Genomic DNA, 19,957 nt, shown 5'->3' on the forward strand with positions numbered 1-19,957 from the left:
ACATATGATATCAACCCCATTATTGTAACAGCCCCTCATACATATGATATCAACCCCATTATTGTAACAGCCCCTCATACATATGATATCAACCCCATTATTGTAACAGCCCCTCATACATATGATATCAACCCCATTATTGTAACAGCCTCTCATACATATGATATCAACCCCATTATTGTAACAGCCGCTCATACATATGGTATCAACCTGGTTATTGTTACAACCCTGTATACATTTTTAATACTATCAACCCCGTTATTTTAGCAACCATGCATACATATGATATCAACCCTTTTATGCAGCCTTATGAATAATGTATTGAGCAAGCTCTTGTTAACAAAACACAAGACATTACCAAAATGATTTTCTGTATTTAATAATTTAATTTGGCACAATCATTAAATATTAATTATCAGATCTGTCTCTAAAAGACATTTTTCCACTAACGTTTTAGTTTATACTTATATATAAAAAAATAATTACAACATGATGAGAAGGTATTATGCTATTAAAATGATATATGTAACATAGCTTTGAAACAATCTTGAACTCTTTAACAATATTATTTTTTTTAGCTCACCTGTCCAAAAATAACAATCATTGTTAGTGTGTATAGTTTAACATCATGTCCAATGAACACACTTGCCAACCAACATAGCCAGCATTGCTACAAATTGAACATATACAAGTTTTGTCTATCATCTTAAAAACCACTACAGACAGAGAAATCTTAGTGCCAATAATGTTTTGAATGTTGAGATTTACCTACTGCTAAAAAATGTCAGAAAACTTAGACTTAAAGTTAAAACCTTTAATACTGTGGATTCATTTTTATTCGTGGTATACCAATTTTCGTGGGTTTCGTGGGTCAAAGCGAACCACGAATTTAAGAATTCAACGAAGAATAATCCCCAGAAATGTGTATGGAGTTGGGTGTTTATTTCCGGTTATGTTATACAGTTCTTGTATAGTGTTGACTAGCGATAAACATTGTAACATAACACGTGATTTTTATTGAAAGAAGATACAAGTATTTTTATTAAATCTATAATAAATATGTCGAATATCAGTGATAATTTACTTTTTAAATTTGATTAAAACTGTTCATGGAAAATAACTGCAAGTTGTTAATTACTGTGTCATAGTTTGGTTTACCTGTGATTAAAAATCAATAGGATTAAGTACGGGGATATTGCCCGTCGGTAATATTGTTTATGACAGGAACATTTATTTTCACACCTTATACTTATATCACTGTTTATTATATCGTGATTAGGGAAATTAGCTTTCAATAATAAAGTTTTGAATGCCTTATAGAATTCAGACAAGAATTTATAAATTGTAAAACAAACAAATAATTAGTTGTCTCTGGCCATTATTGTAATCAAAGTTATCAATGAACACTTTAACTTAGAATGACCAATTAAGCGAGGATTTTGACAATTAAAAACTTTTTCAATGAATTCCTTCTTTTTTGTTTTGTTTTATTATTGATCGAACCAAGGATGTTATATGATCTCCTAAATCAAAAAGAAATCCACGAATTACGTATCTAATTTTTTTTGTTGTAATCAGCGATCCACGAATTTACGAATACCACGAAACGTCTTTTTTTCTCTATCCACGAAAATTGATACCCACGAAAATAAATGAATCCACAGTAATGATTGTTTGATTGTTGGTTTCTTAACGTCCAACAATCAATCAATCATTATTAAAGGCTTTAACTCCTTTAATAAATATATCAGTTAAAAGATATTAGACACTTTAGATCTAGGAGAAAATAATTGGAACGACAGGATAATTTTTTTTATCTTTGTCTATAAGGCTCTGCTTCATGTGTAGCATGCAACAATGTCAATGTTAATTTTTAAGTTGTTATCTTACGGCCAAAAATATCAACCATTTAACAAAACATTTCAGATATTAAAATATTTTTGTTGAATATTAAAGTCAAATAACATATTTCAAAATTAATGTAAGCTATGAAAAAATCAAAACTTATAAAAAAAAAATTAAAGAAAACAACAGGAAATTTAGTTGTTATAAATATGTTAATCTTACTCTTCTTATATTTATAAATATAAATAAGGCCGTGAGTTTTCTTGTTTGAATTGTTTTACATTGTCATATTAGGGCCTTTTAAAGCTGACTATGCGGTATGGGCTTTGCTCATTGTTGAAGGCTGTGCTGTGACCTATAGTTGTTAATTTCTGTGTCATTTTAGTCTCTTGTGGAAAGTTGTATCATTGGCAATCATACCACATCTTCTTTTTTAAAAATACCAAAAATAAAATAAAATCACTGCAAAGTTAGCCAGAAAGATGTAGAAGATTCACAATAATAAAGTCAAAAGTATAAACTGTGGATTAACAGTCTGTATTCTTAATATATATTAATAGTACTTCCTTATTATTATGAAATACCCAAAATTCTTTTTAGATCCATCTTAAACAGACAAATTTCATCCATATCATAGGTTTCAAAATAATATATATAATAAAAAGTTTGGAAATTGTGAATTTATCTATTCAGTTGTGTATACGCAGTGAACATTAAAATGTCAAAATAAGAAATTTTAAGTGACAAAAGATGTAAAAGAGGCAAGCTTACATAATTACAGATAATAGGGCTACACATCATTTAGCTATTACTGAGCGCTCATTTACAACTTCTTATCAACACTAATGTTGGAATAATAAAATACTTTAAATTGCATAAGCTAAATAAATGAATTAGACAGCCTTCAAATAATTGTTAATTGCCATGAAAACTAAAGTTGAGTGAAATAGTTACTTTAGCAGTAATAATTTTAAGCATCTGAGATAAAATATAAAAAGTTTTATTGATTCAGTTATGTGATTAAAAATTATAACAGTATGAAATATGTCTAACTTGTTGATTAATTCTTAACAAAATTTCGTTATTTCTGATTATAGAAATCTGATACTGCAAGTCCAAAATGGATAAACTGTCAGTTACAGTCTTATAATCATGATAATACCAAAACACAACTGATATATAATCTTAATCTTAATTTAGCATAGTATAGAAAATAAATCATATTCAGTATAATATAGACTTCTTTTGTAATTTGCCATCATGCTCAGGAACTGCTATAGATTGTAGGTTTTGCTTATAAACATAACTAGAGGCTCTAAAGAGCCTGTGTCGCTCACCTTGGTCTATGTGAATATTAAACAAAGGAAGCAGATCGATTCATGACAAAATTGTGTTTTGGTGATGGTGATGTGTTTGTATGTCTTACTTTACTGAACATTCTTGCTGCTTACAGTTATCTCTATCTATAATGAACTTTGCCCAGTAGTTTCAGTGGAAAATGTTAGTAAAAATTTACAAATTTTATAAAAATTGTTAAAAATTGACTATAAAGGACAATAACTCCTTAGACCATTGCAGTCATGTTGACTTATTTGTAAATCTTACTTTGCTGTACATTATTGCTGTTTAAAGTTTATCTCTATCTATAATAATATTCAAGATAATAACCCAAAACAGTAAAATTTTCTTAAAATTACCAATTTAGTTTCAGAGCAACCCAACAACGGGTTGTCCGATTCATCTGAAAATCTCAGGGCAGATAAATTTTGACCTGATAAACAATTTTGCTAAATGTCAGATTTGCTCTAAATGCTTTGGTTTTTGAGTTATAAGCCAAAAACTGCATTTTACCCCTATGTTCTATTTTTAGCCATGGCGGTCATCTTGGTTGGATGGCCGGGTCACCGGACACATTTTTTTAACTAGATACCCCAAAGATGATTGTGGCCAAGTTTGGATTAATTTGGCCCAGTAGTTTCAGAGGAGAAGATTTTTGTAAAAGATTACTAAGATTTACGAAAAATGGTTAAAAATTGACTCTAAAGGGCAATAACTCCTAAAGGGGTCAACTGACCATTTCGGTCATGTTGACTTATTTGTAAATCTAACTTTGCTGAACATTATTGCTGTAAACAGTTTATCTCTATCTATAATAATATTCAAGATAATAACCAAAAACAGTAAAATTTCCTTAAAACTACCAATTTAGGGGCAGCAACCCAACAACGGGTTGTCCGATTCATCTGAAAATTTCAGGGCAGATAGATCTTGACCTGATAAACAATTTTACCCTGTCAGATTTGCTCTAAATGCTTTGGTTTTTGAGTTATAAGCCAAAAACTGCATTTTACCCCTATGTTCTATTTTTAGCCATGGTGGCCATCTTGGTTGTCACCGGACACATTTTTTAAACTAGATACCCCAATGATGATTGTGGCCAAGTTTGGTTTAATTTGGCTCAGTAGTTTCAGAGGAGAAGATTTTTGTAAAAGTTAACGATGCCGGACGCCGGACGCAAAGTGATGGGAAAAGCTGACTTGGCCCTTTGGGCCAGGTGAGCTAAAAAGTAATTAACAACTAGATTCTTCATGGAAATGCTGCATTTTGACTCGCAATGTATTTTCTTGTCATGCTTTTATATTTTATAACTGACTCTATTCTTAGAATTTCTCTAAATATCTTTTTATATATATATATATTCCTGTTTCCATTCACAATTATATTAAAATACACAAACTTCATACTTTTCTTCCATTAAACAATTGTTTCACTATTTCCTTTTTGTTGACTTTTCCCATTGCATTTTTAGGAATTTCCGATACATTTCTGAGTTCTGATGGTATTTGGTATGACGGAAGTTTATCTCGACACCAGGATTTTAAATCAAAGAGTTTTAAATGGTGATTTGATTTAGTCACTATAACTGCTGCGACCTTTTGACCCCAGGTAATGTCAGGTAAACCCACCACTACACATTCTGAAATATCTGGATGTTCCAGTAGATGGCGTTCTATGTCTAAAGCACTGATTTTATACCCGCCACTTTTGATGATATCGACAGAGGTCCTTCCCATGATTTTGTATACACCATCTGTGTAGACTGCAGTGTCACCTGTTTAAATCGTGAAACAATAAAATCATTAACTTGCTTTGAAAAGGATATAATCTAATGGATAACTGAAACTATTTCAAAAGTGTATACTTAGATATCATAATGTATTCATATCTGATGGATTTAATCAATATTAATATAAACATGTATCCATCTGACAAGTTAAGCCTTTTTCAACTGATTTTTATAGTTCGTTCTTATGTTGTAGTGTTACACCACTGTCCCAGGTTAGGGGAGGGTTGGGATTCAGCTAACCCCTCCACATTCTGTATGTATGTATGTGCCTGTCAGAAGTCAGGAGCCTTAAATTCAGTGGTTGTTAGTTGATGTGTAACATATTTGTTTTTCTTTCATTTTTTGTACATAAATTTATAGGCCATTAGTTTTGTCTTTTGAATTGTTTTACATTTGTAATTCCAGGGCCTTTTATAGCTGACTCATTATGCAGTATGGGCTTTGCTCATTGATTTGATAAAGGCCAAACAGTGACCTATAGTTGTTAATTTCTGTGTCATTTGTTTTCTTGTGTAGAGTTGTCTCATTGACAATCATACCACATTTTCTTTTATATATATATTTTGAAATGTCAATTGCATGCAGTTTTCAAATTAACAGTGATTAAGATTTTTAAATACAGACTTACACAAGCCATTATAGTTATAAAGGGACACAACTCAAAAACGGTAAAAGTGACACAGATGATGCCCCTACTTGCATATAACATTATAAAGGGACATAACTGAAGAACGGTAAAATTGACAATACCCAAATGTGTGCTTGATCTGAATTTTGTGGTAATAAGCATTCTGTACGAGTGTCAAAAGATTTCGTTTTTCCATTAGTAAAGGGCATAACTCTAGTGAAGTAAAAGTGACACCAAAAACATTCAAACTTGATCTTTAATTTGAGGTGATGAGCATTGTGTATACGTTTTATAGCAAATTAAGTAAGAGAATGGAATTGAAAAATTTTGCAATTTGTCCATTTGTAAAGGGACACAATTCTAGAACTTTAAAAGTGACGCCACCAAAATTCAATCTTTGATCTGTGTTTTGTGGTAATAAGCATTGTATCTATAAAGTTTCATAACATTTGAATAAGGCATACTAAAATTAGAGAATGGAAACCAATTTTGGACGTACAGACAGACAAGCAAGGGTAAAACTCAGCTCTGGTGGGGCATAAAAAAAAACAGGTTGAAGATACAAAAGGGTCTAAAGGCTCCTACAGTAAATTTAAAACTAAGACATTTTTTGTTTTATCTGCTTCAACAATTCTCAAAAAAAATGGTAAACACATTTTCAAAGATTAACAATCAGACCATGTATGTAAAGTGATCTGACACAGAACTGTATCTTTTATAACTTTTACTGCAGGTACAGGTATTTTGTGTATTGTCCTTACCTGTTTTGAACCAGCCATCTTTAGTAAAGCTAGATTTAGTAGCAGACGGGTTCTTCCAATATTCCTTGAACACAGTTGGTCCTTTTACTAATAACTCTCCCTGCTCATCTTCCATTCCTTCATTAAAAAGAAAAGAAATACATGTTCAATGTAATGATGATGATGCTGGATGGCTGCTTAATGTCCAGCATCAAATTAATATGCATAATCAGAACCAAAACATGTAAATGTAATATAGACATTACCCTACTTTAAACTAGAACGATATTCTGAGCTGGATATTTCCAGTGCTAGCTCACAAGGTAGACACATCACCTTACCAAAACACATTATTCTAACTCGTGCCAACCAGTCTTTGCTATTATTCCTAAATGTTGAGTGTTTGATGAAGATGCAGCAAATACCAAATTTTTTTATTTTTTTTTAAATTCTTTGGTTTGAGCTAGCCAAAGTTCAAAACCCAAGACCTCAAGGCAAACATGCTACCACAAGACTACTGATGAGTCAATGTTCAATGAGAGATGTAAACTAGAGGCTCTAAAGAGCCTGTGTCGCTCACCTTGGTCTATGTGAATACTAAACAAAGGACACAGATGGATTCAAGACAAAATTGTGGTTTGGTGATGGTGATGTGTTTGTAGATCTTACTTTACTGAACATTCTTGCTGCTTACAATTATCTCTATCTATAATGAACTTGACCCAGTAGTTACAGTGGAAAATGTTAGTAAAATTTTACAAATTTTGTGAAAATTGTTAAAAAAAAATGACTATGTAAAGGGCAATAACTCCTTAGGGGTCAATTGACCATTTTGGTCATGTTGACTTCTTTTTAGGTCTTACTTTGCTGTACATTATTGCTGTTTACAGTTTATCTCTATCTATAATAATATTCAAGATAATAACCAAAAACAGCAAAATTTCCTTAAAATTACCCATTCAGGGGCAGCAACCCAACAACAGGTTGTCCGATTCATCTGAAAATTTCAGGGCAGATAAATTTTGACCTGATGAACAATTTTCCCCATGTCAGATTTGCTCTAAATGCTTTGGTTTTTGAGTTATAAGCCAAAAACTGCATTTTACCCCCATGTTCTATTTTTAGCCATGGCGGCCATCTTGGTTGGTTGACCGGGTCACCGGACACATTTTTAAAACTAGATACCCCAATGATGATTGTGGCCATGTTTGGTTTAATTTGGCCCAGTAGTTTCAGAGGAGAAGATTTGTCTAAAAGATGACTAAGATTTACGAAAAATGGTTAAAAATTGACTATAAAGGGCAATAACTCCTAAAGGGGTCAATTGACCATTTCGGTCATGTTGACTTATTTGTAAATCTTACTTTGCTGAACATTATTGCTGTTTACAGTTTATCTTTATCTATAATAATATTCAAGATAATAACCAAAAACAGCAAAATTTCCTTAAAATTACATATTCAGGGGCAGCAACCCAACAACGGATTGTCTGATTCATCTGAAAATTTCAGGGCAGATAGATCTTGACCTGATAAACAATTTTACCCCTGTCAGATTTGCTCTAAATGCTTTGGTTTTTGAGTTATAAGCCAAAAACTGCATTTTACCCCTATGTTCTATTTTTAGCCATGGCGGCCATCTTGGTTGGTAGGAGGGGTCACGCCACATACTTTTTAAACTAGATACCCCAATGATGATTGTGGTCAAGTTTGGTTTAATTTGGCCCAGCAGTTTCAGAGGAGAAGATTTTTGTAAAAGTTAACGACGACGAACGACGACGGACGACGACGACGGACACCGGACGCAAAGTGATGGGGAAAGCTCACTTGGCCCTTCAGGCCAGGTGAGCTAAAAAGTGTTCCTCCTTTCAATGTGTGCTTTGTGACATTTACAATGGTCCCTATTCTTTTCATGAACTGAAGTCAATAAGGTTATTTTCATCTTCCTCACTTGTATTTATAATGAAATAAAAGTTCTTGATATATAACTTTTCCTTACATGCTGTTGACACAGAGATATGTATTGGGTTTGATTGTATAATGCAAATGTTGAAATCAAAATAGCAATATCAAAACATGTAAACTAGGCAAGTTACTCAAACTCAATGAACCATGACTGAAGGTAAGGGGCCAAGTAACCTCCATTAAACTGTTTAATGCCAAACTTTTATACAACTGAATACCAAATACCATTTACTTATCAATAGAGGTTGCCTCTTAAACTTACCTAAACAAAAACTTTAGCTTGTATACATGAGGTGTTGTGGGACCATATTATCTCAATGGCAATGAGATAGAGTGTTTATGTTGCAAAAGAGTGAAATATATGAAGTCTTTTTTGGTTGTCTAATGCCTAGGTAATCGTTTTAAGTAAGCATGTATTGTTTGTGGTTTTCTTATGAACTTGTCAGAGGATTTTCCTCCTGCTTTATCAACTACACTTGTACTATAAATTCAGAACTTATTGCGTACATTTATTATTAGGATTTTGTAACTTTTGACTAAAATTTGATTTTTATTTTTGCAATATTGAAAAAAAGTCATGTTGAATTCATATAAACAATTTCAAAATGCGAGTTTAAATCATTGTGGTTACATTATTTCTCAATAATAAAAATATCACAATAATTTCTGAATTTACAGTATCTAAAGTCAAAGTTGATTTTCATGTTGCCATGGTTATTACCTTTAGTCACATTTGTATTGGTGGAGTTTCCTTTAGCTATGACATCATAACTGTTAGTACTATAAACATTAGGTTTACTAATGGCTACCCTCACACCAGGAAATGGATGGCCTACTGCTCCTAAAAATAGTATAAAAAAATAAATATTTTATGATAAAATAATTGCACATCCCAAATACAATGATTAAAACTGTTGAATACAATTATCTGTACCATATTAGAAAGTATGTCACTATTACAATGTAACTATCTAAGAATGAATTGAAATAACAGCTTTGTATTAGTCAATAAATCATATTGTATGTGCACTTGTCAAAAATTTTATCATTGCAAAAGACCTCTTACTCATTACACATATACAGATTTGAATTATTTAGACTTAAAAATTCTATGGAAAGTTAGAATATTCATTCCTTAAAATTGATAACAGTGTTTGCCCATCATTATGATCATGAAGTTTGAAACAAGAGATAAATAATTGCATATGCGAGAGTCGTAATTGGAGTACCTTCATGACAAATAACCGTAAAAATTCTTGCCAAATGACATTAACAGTAAGTTTTGGTATATGACGATAAAATGTACACGTTCTTTTAGACGATAAAAATATGGACTGATTTTGAAGAATCACATAATTTTTTTTCCTGAACTGTTGGAACCAAAACTCAAAAAATCAATCCCAACCTTCCTTTTGTGGTCATAAACCTTGTGTCAAAATTTCATAGATTTCTATTTACTTAAACTAAAGTTATAGTGCGAAAACCAAGAAAATGCTTATTTGGGCCCTTTTTGGCCCCTAATTCCTAAAATGTTGGGACCAAAACTCCCAAAATCAATCCCAACCTTCCTCTTGTGGTCATAAACCGTGTGTTAAAATTTAGATAGAGTGTTTATGTTGCAAAAGAGTGAAATATATGAAGTCTTTTTTGGTTGTCTAATGCCTAGGTAATCGTTTTAAGTAAGCATGTATTGTTTGTGGTTTTCTTATGTACTTGTCAGAGGATTTTCCTCCTGCTTTATCAACTACATTTGTACTATAAATTCAGAACTTATTGCGTACATTTATTATTAGGATTTTGTAACTTTTGACTAAAATTTTTTAGAATTAGGGACCAAAAAAGGGCCCAAATAAGCATTATTCTTGGTTTTCCCACAATAACTTTAGTATAAGTAAATAGAAATCAATGACATTTAAACACAAGGGTTATGACCACAAAAGGAAGGTTGGGATTGATTTTGGGAGTTGAGGTCCCAACAGTTTAGGAATTAGGGGCCAAAAAGGGGCCCAAATAAGCATTATTCTTGGTTTTCGCACCATAACTTTAGTATAAGTAAATAGAAATCTATGAAATTTAAACACAAGGTTTATGATTATAAAAGGAAGGCTGGGTTTGATTTTGGGAGTTTTGGTCCCAACAGTTTAGGAATAAGGGCCCAAAGGGTCCAAAATTGAACTTTGTTTGATTTCATCAAAAATTGAATAATTGGGGTTCTTTGATATGCCGAATCTAACTGTGTATGTAGATTCTTTATTTTTGGTCCCGTTTTCAAATTGGTCTACATTAAGGTCCAAATGGTCCAAAATTAAACTTAGTTTGATTTTAACAAAAAATGAATCCTTGGGGTTCTTTGATATGCTGAATCTAAAAATGTAAGTTGGTTCAAATCAGGATCCATAACTGTTTGAGACATCTGATGAATCACAATAAGGATATTTTGAAGAAACACGGCAAAATTTTAACCAATTTGACACTAATGATAACCGAAAATGACTGTTTGATGCCTGGCGTTAAAGGGCATAACTACCCTCATATGTCACATGACTTTATTTTCTGCTAAGAAATGAGATGTAGGGATAATAAAGTAAAATTATACTAAATGTGAATTAATTATTTTGAAACTTGCATTGATCATACCTAAAATAATCCATGAAATTTGGAATCACACAAATATTAATGAATCCAAAGTTTTTATTTGAGAAAAATAAAAATATACAAACTTAAGCATGCACTTGGTATGAAGTATTTTATACTACCTATTTAAATAACTTTACCAGGAATTCGTTCTCCATGTAATGGATTTGTGAGCACCATGCCCAGCTCAGTCATCCCATATCTCTCCAGTAATGTATGTCCACTAATCACCTTCCACTTGTCCATAATTGTCCTTGGTAAGGCAGCTGACCCTGATACCATTAACCTAAACAAAACTTATACTGTAAACTGAGACGTTTTCATAATTGTCAAGTTTGCAACAAAATAAGATTTTTTATACAAAAAAATTTGCCTTGTAAATTTTTTGTACCATTATTTGTATGCAAAAATTCCTGAAATTTTAATAACTAACTTGCATTTTTGTCCCTTGTTAATTTAATTTGAGATTATAAAATGTATGCAAAAATTCCTGAATTTACAGAAAAATCATGATGACAAGATCTACAAATATGTCAAACAGACTGAAATCATCATCTGAATGTTTAGATTTATTGCACAGGCACTTGTTTCTATCAATGTGGAGTTTACTATCAACACTCGTAGGAAGGTGTCATTCTACCCTTTAACAATGTTCAAAAATTATAGCCCTTTATTGATGATTTTTACCCATTTAGAAAAGTAGAAAATTGTTCAAAGCAAAATTGATTGTTAATGAGACAAATATCAAAATGATGTTAATTAAAGCAGCTATACATGAGGTCACTGTAAATGCTTCAATCATGAGCAATCACATAACCTAATGTTAGCTATAAAAAGGAACCAACATGACAAAATGTGTAAACTTTATTGTTTTATAAATTGTTCTAAAAGGAACTTGAATCACTGTTTTTTAAACCATAAAAATAAAGACATGTTCATCTTTTAATCTTCCATCTAAATGGTCTTAAGTTTGTAAATTGGAAGCTAAAAAACAAACATATTTAGTAAGAACTAGTATTATGAGACAGGAAAGTTTAATACCTTATATTTTCTAGTGAGGCAGACAGGAATTGAGAAGCTAGTTGGTTCTCCTCTTCACTTTTTTCATAGTATTCTATCAATTTGGCATAAATTGTTGGCACAGCCATAAAAATAGTGATGTCTATCCCCGTCTTTCTTTTCACTGCAAGTTTCTCCCAAACCTTAAACAAAATAACATGATGATTGAGTTGATACAAATCAATGACAGTGAGTCCAATTTTTCATTACATTCATGATAAAAACTAATTATAAAATGAGTCTTTCTATTGGAAAAAATTTCTAAATAGAAATAATGCATTTTGCTTTCTTCATTCTTTTGGTCAAACAATAGCCAGAAATCATGAGTCTTGTATTAAATAAAAAAACGTCCAGTTACATTTTCAGTTCCTTTTATCATGCTGTCTAAGCAATCAAATTGCAATAGATTGTATTTTAGTTCTCCAGGTTTAACATATCTTACTTTGTTTGATTGTATAATTTTTATTCATGTACATGTCATGCATGTAAACATGGTTAATGAGACATAATTATCTTATACTGAATTGTTTTCATTTTAGGTAAACCTTCTATTTCCAAATTATCCAGTCACAACATTTAAACTGTATCCAAAAGGATAAAATGTATTTTTACAACAGTTCAAGATGTTTCTTACAAAAAAGTTGATGCTTTTTCAGATTTCTGAAGACAGTATGAAACTCTAAATACTCATGGGTAATGTTCTACTTTATCAAACTCAATGTATAAAATTAACATTGTTCCACTTGCCAGCTAGTGTTGTACCTGTTCAATATGCATCATATGAATGGCAACAAATGCATACAATACATTGAGATCTCACAAAACATGTTTAACCCCACCTCATTTTTGCACCTGTCACAAGTCAGGAGCCTCTGGCCTTAGTAGGCCTATTTATGTTTTTAAATTTTAGTTCATATATATTTTTTAAAGTTTACTATGGAGTCCATTTTCACTGAACTAGTACACATTTTTGGTTTTGGGTCAGCTAAGCCCCACCTCTGGTGATGGATTTTCTTACTGTGTTGAAGACCCTTTGCAATTGGTGGCTATTATCTGCTCTTTGGTCAGGTTGTTGTCTTCTTGACATATTCCCCAATTCCATTCTCAATCTTAAAATATAGTTTTAAGACTGAAAGCTTTCTTACCACTTTTTCATCAAACTTGGGCAACATAACACATGTTGCCCCACAGTATAATGGTACCATTAATGCATTAACTACACCATGCACATGATGCAAGGGTAATACATGTAATATCACATCGTTAGACGTCCATTCCCAAGCTGACATCATTCCTGTAATGTTACAGTGAATATTTCCAAATGTCAGTACCACACCCTGAAACAAAAATGCACGATATGAAGTTCTTATCATGCTTATCAACCATTTAACTAGAAAAACATATCAAGGGTAACAAATCACTAAAAGAATTTTAATTTCTTTTTAATAAAAAAAATAGGTTGAATTAACATGATTAAAGAAAAAAAAATTATTTATATTAATAACAATAATTTTCAGCATCAAATCTCCCAAAAAAGGAAAGAGAGACAACTCTAACATTACAAATAAACCTTTTGATTATTGTCAGGATTGTAAGAGGAATACATCACTTGAAGGAATAATTCAGTTCTCGCAGCTTCCTGTCTCTCAACTTACATATAACTAAATTTTAATGCCTTCATGTATACTGTTTTTATTGTAATTTTTTGGTTAATCACAGATTCACAGTTAACATGGTTAAGAGTCCTGTCATTGTTAGTTAAAAGCATTAACATATGGTCCATGTAAACTAATTTTTTTTTACCAACATCAATTTTTATATTTATTTTGGGCTTATAACTATTTATTCTATGTACCTTAGGTCTCCCTGTGGTTCCACTAGTATATATAATTAAGCTTGACTGGTTTTTATAGTGGTTATGTTTGACCAGATTTTTACAATCTAAACTTGTTTGTCTATCAATAAACCAAGCATTCTGATCAGTTTCATAATATCCAGTATAGTTTTCCTTCTCTAATACTCTGAGTGGAACGCTTAATTTTTTTGTTATAGGTTCTATTTTATGAAGGTGGTCTGCTGTTGTTAAAACTATCGAACATTGTGCATCTTGGATAACATATTCTAATTCATTTTGTGGATGACTTTTACAAAGTGGAACTGCCACACCTCCTGCCATCCATGTGGCCCATTGTGCCACAACATAAGATACATCATTGTCACATAGGAATGCCACATGGGTGTTTTCTGGAAGATTTTTATGCTTGCTATTACCATTGACTTGATCTATAATTTCCTGTGAAAGTGTTTTACTATAATGTAAAAGATCCTGGTATTTAAAGCTACCATGTTGGTCTATTATTGCAACTTTGTTTGGATACTTCTCTGCCTGAAGAAAGACAGGCTGTGGCAGATTTTGTGTGGCTTGGACACTGTAATACCTGTGAAAACATCTTCTACAAATATTTGAGCTTATTGTCTTTGTTACTTGTGACACAGATGCAAGTGATCTGAATGAACCACTGATCTTCACAATAGAATAAATTCTTCTGACTAACATCCTGAAAAAAAAAAATATTTAATATACTGTATATATAGTAATAACATGCTAATCATGTACGATTTATCACGCTGTACATGTATATATATGAATATCAAAATAAAGTATTGTGCTTTAATACTAAACTTGTGTTTTTTTTATATTCTAAATTGGGGGCATTTAATACATGTATTTTGCTGTTCCGTCTGAGCCAAGGCTCTGTGTTAATGGCCGTACTTTGACCTAAAATTGTTTACTTTTTACACATTGTGACTTAGATCATGTACATAGAGAGTTGTCTCATTGGCACTCATAGAATTATACCAAATCTTCTTATTTCTATTAATATGACAGATAGTTTTTGCATATATATGTGGAACAAGGTGAAGTTCATTACTGTGTCTCATAAGTCTTTATAGGCTGGGTATTGATCCTTTTTTTCATGATGTTGTTATGTATTTTAATGTACATGTTGTAGATCAATATGTGACACTTTAATAAACTATTATTTATCTTATCTTTAATACATGTAGCTAGCCATTATAAAATTCACACCCAGGCTGATAACCCATATCAGCCATATGTAACTTCACATGGTCAGGTTGATATGGGGTTATCAGCCTGGGTACATTCATATTTCAATACCATATTTACTAGTACATGTGTACAATAAAATGAGACATGGTCTTTTCTAATCCAAATAATTAATAATTATTTGGATCATAACTTATGATGACTACGCCTTTTCCATATTGCCATTATCAGCCCTCCACTAATATCACAGGTTGATATATAAAAAAAAGATGTGGTTTGATTGCCAACAAAACAACTCTACACAAGATATGTAGGTTTCATGATGATACCCTGGCCAATATGGAAAAGGCCATCTATCATGTCTATCAATCTGTATATAAAAATCATCTATAAGAACACTGGAAAATATTATATAAAAGGGTGGTAAAGGGTTATTTTCGTGCAACATTTTCAGCCTTATTATTGCATATGTTTTCGTGTTTATACATTTTATTTCTCGTTTTCATGGAAGCAACCCAACAATTCATTGTATGAACACGAAAACATATGCAATAATAAGGCTGAAAATGTTGCACGAAAATAACCCTTTACCACCCTTTTATATAATATTTTCCAGTGTTCTTATAGATGATTTTTATATACAGATTGATAGACATGATAGATGGCCTTTTTATTGCATATGTTTTCGAGTTTATACATTTTATTTCTCGTTTTCTTGTGTTTGGTTTGATCATGTTCATGTGAGTGCTTCGTTTTTTTGCCTTTTTTTTTATCCTGTCACGTGTTTTGTGTTCGTACTCTTTATTTCTCTTGTTTGTCCTGCATTTGACTCCAAGGTAAACCAGACTAATTTATAGGTGGCCTGGATATTGTCTTTGTATGGTAGGCAATAAAATCCATGAAATTACTATTAATAATATTTATGTTTCAAATCAGATGCAACTAACAGATGCTAGAAGTTGACAACATGGTCTTCATTTCTATTAATAATGACAGCATCATTGACTGAGTCACAACTTCTAAAAAAAAATTCATTAACATTAACGATTCTGTTTCTGGTGCTTCATTTTTCCAAATTTTTATTTTCTGTGCAATGTTTTGGCAATTTTTATTTCACATGTTTCCATGTTCACAAACCCCCTTTACCATGTTTACCACCCTCATAAAATATATATGATGAATACATCATTGACATGATTGATTAATCCAAATAATTATGACGTCTGGAAAGGACTTAAGGTTAATTTTTTTTCCTGTGATGCCTTACTACATCATAGGACCTATAAGAAATGATAAGAAGGCACCACAGAAAAAAAAGAAAAAAAAAGTATGTATTTTTTTTTATAGTTTAAGAGTATGTGTTTATTTAATGAATACGATCAATCGCCATGTTCAATACACAATATAAGATGATTACGATAGGTTTTGTTTTTTTTTAAAATGGGGGGGGAGGGGATACGCCCATCACGACCCACCTGGACCTGCCCCTGGTAGTATTGTACTCGGAAATCATCATCATCATCAATATATTCATACTGACTGTCCTTAGATGTATGAATGTGCCCATATGAGAGCAAGGATTTGTTTAGTAAGACTTTCTATAAGATGAGAATGATTTTTTTTTTTTTAGTTCTGGAGTCAGCTTTCATGAGTATGAATATGACTGATATTTATAACTGCACATTTCATTGTTCGAAATGTGCACAATGATATGCTATGTATAGTCGCCGTCACTTAAAATTGGCACCATGTTTTTTGCTAAATTTTTCTTAAATATCGACCGCGTTTACTAAAGATCATGTTTTTCAATTAGCGGAATAAAAATCCTGTCCAAATATCCACTACTGTCCTACCTTTTATTGTGTTTGCACTGTATAATCCTGACCTTCACATAATCCAAGATAATTTTGTATGGTGGAATCCGACATTGTTATTATCGGAAGTGTTGCCGTGGAGTTCCACGTGCTCTCCATTTTCTTGTGTCTCTCGGAGCTTTTCGTCATCTTTACGTAAAAAAGCGCGGGAAATTGTATCATCAATGACAATGATATTACTGGAGAGTAACGAATGTTATGGAATAAGGGATCCTCATAGAAACCAAGATGGCGGTTTTACAATGTAAATAATCTTGAAAAATGTGAAGGTCAGGATTATACAGTGCAAACACAATAAAAGGTAGGACAGTAGTGGATATTTGGACAGGATTTTTATTCCACTAATTGAAAAACATGATCTTTAGTAAACGCGGTCGATATTTAAGAAAATTTTGACAAAAAACATGGTGCCAATTTTACGTGACGGCGACTATAGTATTGTTTAATTGCTGCATCATTACTATTAGTATACCAGTTGTATGGGCCGTTGCCAATTATTGTAATTGAGTTTGTGCTAATAAAATATTTGTATTTGTATTTGTATTTGTCTCAGTGATGGAATACCAACAAGATAATTTTACCTAGAAACAAGAACATTTAACTTAAAATTTAAGCAAGTGTTGTGTATGAGGGTATGCAGCAAAAAACGTTTTCAGCAATTTTTTGTGCTCCACATATTGACCTTCATGGGCGCAGCCATATTGGATTATTCCATTTGTCATTCATTTTGACATTTAGATTTTAATAGTATTAAATATGTTGGTTTTATAAATAGCAAGTGTGAAAAATGTTACAGCTGAAAAATACTCTTTTATATTCCTTTAACTCTGTCCATAAAAGTATCAAAATATCGGTATCAATATCAAATGGACCAGCCTGGATTGAAAGGAGCAGTCTCACTAATTAGCGACAACAAGAATTTTAGCGACAAGAAGCGTCAACAGGCGACAAGAAGCGACAACAAGAATTATTTTAGCGACAAGAAACTATTTAGCGACAAGAAAACATATTTTTTTTAATTAAAATTAATTATTGCAATAAATATTAAAAGAATATGCAAATGAAAATAATTTTAGCGACAAGAAAGTTAAATTTGATAGAAAAAAATGAAACATTATTTACATAATATTTTATCATCTATTATGTATAACAGCCAGTATTACGTTTAATTATTGTATTATGAGATTACTTTTCCTTGTGTTTTAGAACATATTATTTATCTTATAATTTGTTTTTTAAAACTCTTTTCGTGCAATATATATTAAGCTCGCAAAATGAATTATTTGTGCATCATTGTCCTGAAAATATTGACACAAATTGTGAAATACAAAGAACTGAAATCAAACAAGAGGAAAAGAAAATTGAAATGTGAATGTTTTCATCTTTTTATTTGCTTATTGCCTCATTAAACGATATTTATCATGTTTATGCATATTGATTGAAGATGAAAGGAAATTAATGACAATCTTGAGTTTTCAACAGGTGTTCACTATTTACAATGATTGTATATACTGGCGCGTGTAATTGTATAGTCTGACGCGTGTACAAAGTTGAAGGTGTTGATTGGATGTTATTGTAGCAATAAAACAGGGGACACGCGCCTCGTTAATCTCATTTGATGTTCCACATTGTGTGTACTGTTATTACCTTACGGTGAAGCCACATCTAATGTTGTTCCTATCAAGAACAATGAATTATACTGTTAGAAAGGAAATTATATTTCATGTTTTTGTTTCAATAAATCCTTCAAAGGAAAGTTCACCTTTTTTTGTTTTTGTTTCAATTTTATAGAGTGTGCATTTCCTTTGCTCTACCAAGCTGACTGAAGCCATTCAACTTTTATGTTTAGTATAAAGTAAATTGGTGTGGTCACGTTTCTCCAACATTTGGTAATTAGACTAAAACAACATTAAGGATTATGGAGTCCTCTTAAGGACTGGATCTTGATATCTACCTGTAATTCACCTGTTCTTGACCAAAATATTGTTAAAAAGGTATATGTTTTTTAAAGATATATATATATATTTTAATAGTCTCCCAAAATTGTAAAAATCCATATAGTCTAACACAGTGATGTAATTTTTTTATTTTATATAAAAAAAAGATGTGCATGGCATGATAGACTATGAGACAACTCTCTACCAGAGACCAAATGAAACAGAAGTTAACAATTATACATAAAAAAGAAGATGTGGTATGATTGCCAATGAGACAACTATTCACAAGAGACCAAATTACACAGACAGTAAATTGTCAGCATTTCAGTATTATTCTCACATTGTGCACAAGGCACTTGAGTGAAAATGTTACAAGGCATTTCAGAACAAAGGTTGGCGTAAATGACAAGAACGCAAAACAAATTTTATCAAACTTATTTGGGGATAACGGTCTGATAGAAGCAGATACGACGGTAGATTTTTCCACTAAGGTTACTGATATTGAAAGAAAATATGAAGACCTCGTTGGTCCATATCTTACGCAAAAAGTTATTCCTACTTTAAGGGATTACGTGTATGTAGGCTCGAAAAACAGAGTCGAGAATTCCATTCAGCGGCAATGGAAAAACAATAATTGTGAATCAATCAATCACATCTTGAAACTAAATCAAGATTGGAAGCCTGAGAAACTTCCAGAGTTAATTAATAAAATTCACAAAGAAATAAAGTTGCAAGAAAGTCTTGTCAATGGCGCACTTTATGGACATGGAGACTTTGAGCTAAGCTCCTCAGTAAGCCATTTCAATGCACAAAAGCTCTATGGCAGATTAAATCGGAGAAAGAAAAGGCTTTTGCATTGCAAAAATTCTTGACTCATGGGAGAAAGTTAAACGCAATCCCAGAGTCCACCACTTTAACAGATGGTGGGCTGACAATCCCCAAAACACATGTGCACGTAAACCTTGCCAAAGGAAACGTATTAAAAATGCTAAAACTACAACTTCAAAAAGGGCAAAAATACAGTGAACCTTAGTGGTAAAAATCTACGGCTTATCAAAATGGGACCACCATGTACAAAA

The 19,957-nt window shown here is 31.9% G+C and overlaps 1 protein-coding gene across 4 annotated transcripts; it reads right to left on the bottom strand.

The window, feature by feature from the left end:
* Positions 1-363: 363 nt before the first annotated feature.
* Positions 364-17,835, bottom strand: LOC143080418 (malonate--CoA ligase ACSF3, mitochondrial-like). Of its 4 annotated transcripts, none has more exons than XM_076256257.1 (8): positions 17,749-17,835; positions 13,853-14,555; positions 13,143-13,334; positions 11,980-12,140; positions 11,079-11,224; positions 9,026-9,145; positions 6,362-6,478; positions 364-4,957 (listed from the first exon to the last, which is right to left on the bottom strand). In XM_076256257.1, exons 2-8 carry the CDS (start codon positions 14,552-14,554, stop codon positions 4,584-4,586), a joined length of 1,812 nt encoding a protein of 603 aa, XP_076112372.1. In that variant the 5' UTR covers position 14,555; positions 17,749-17,835; the 3' UTR covers positions 364-4,583. The 4 variants fall into 4 exon arrangements, with proteins under 4 accessions (XP_076112372.1, XP_076112373.1, XP_076112371.1 ...); XM_076256258.1 differs by having other exon boundaries at positions 17,736-17,777; XM_076256256.1 differs by lacking the exon at positions 17,749-17,835 and adding an exon at positions 17,523-17,680.
* Positions 17,836-19,957: the final 2,122 nt, after the last annotated feature.

The sequence above is a fragment of the Mytilus galloprovincialis genome, chromosome 6, assembly GCF_965363235.1.
Source record: "Mytilus galloprovincialis chromosome 6, xbMytGall1.hap1.1, whole genome shotgun sequence".
NCBI lineage: Eukaryota > Metazoa > Mollusca > Bivalvia > Mytilida > Mytilidae > Mytilus > Mytilus galloprovincialis.

What these genes read in the sequence shown, in the direction of transcription:
- LOC143080418 (XM_076256257.1), bottom strand. Translation starts at nt 14,554, where the DNA reads ATGTTAGTCAGAAGAATTTATTCTATTGTGAAGATCAGTGGTTCATTC. An exon ending in CCAAGTTTGATGAAAAAGTG is followed by an intron (nt 12,141 to 13,142) that starts GTAAGAAAGCTT and finishes ATTTTGTTTAAG; the next exon opens with GTTTGGGAGAAACTTGCAGT. An exon ending in CAATACAAATGTGACTAAAG is followed by an intron (nt 6,479 to 9,025) that starts GTAATAACCATG and finishes TTTTTAATGAAG; the next exon opens with GAATGGAAGATGAGCAGGGA.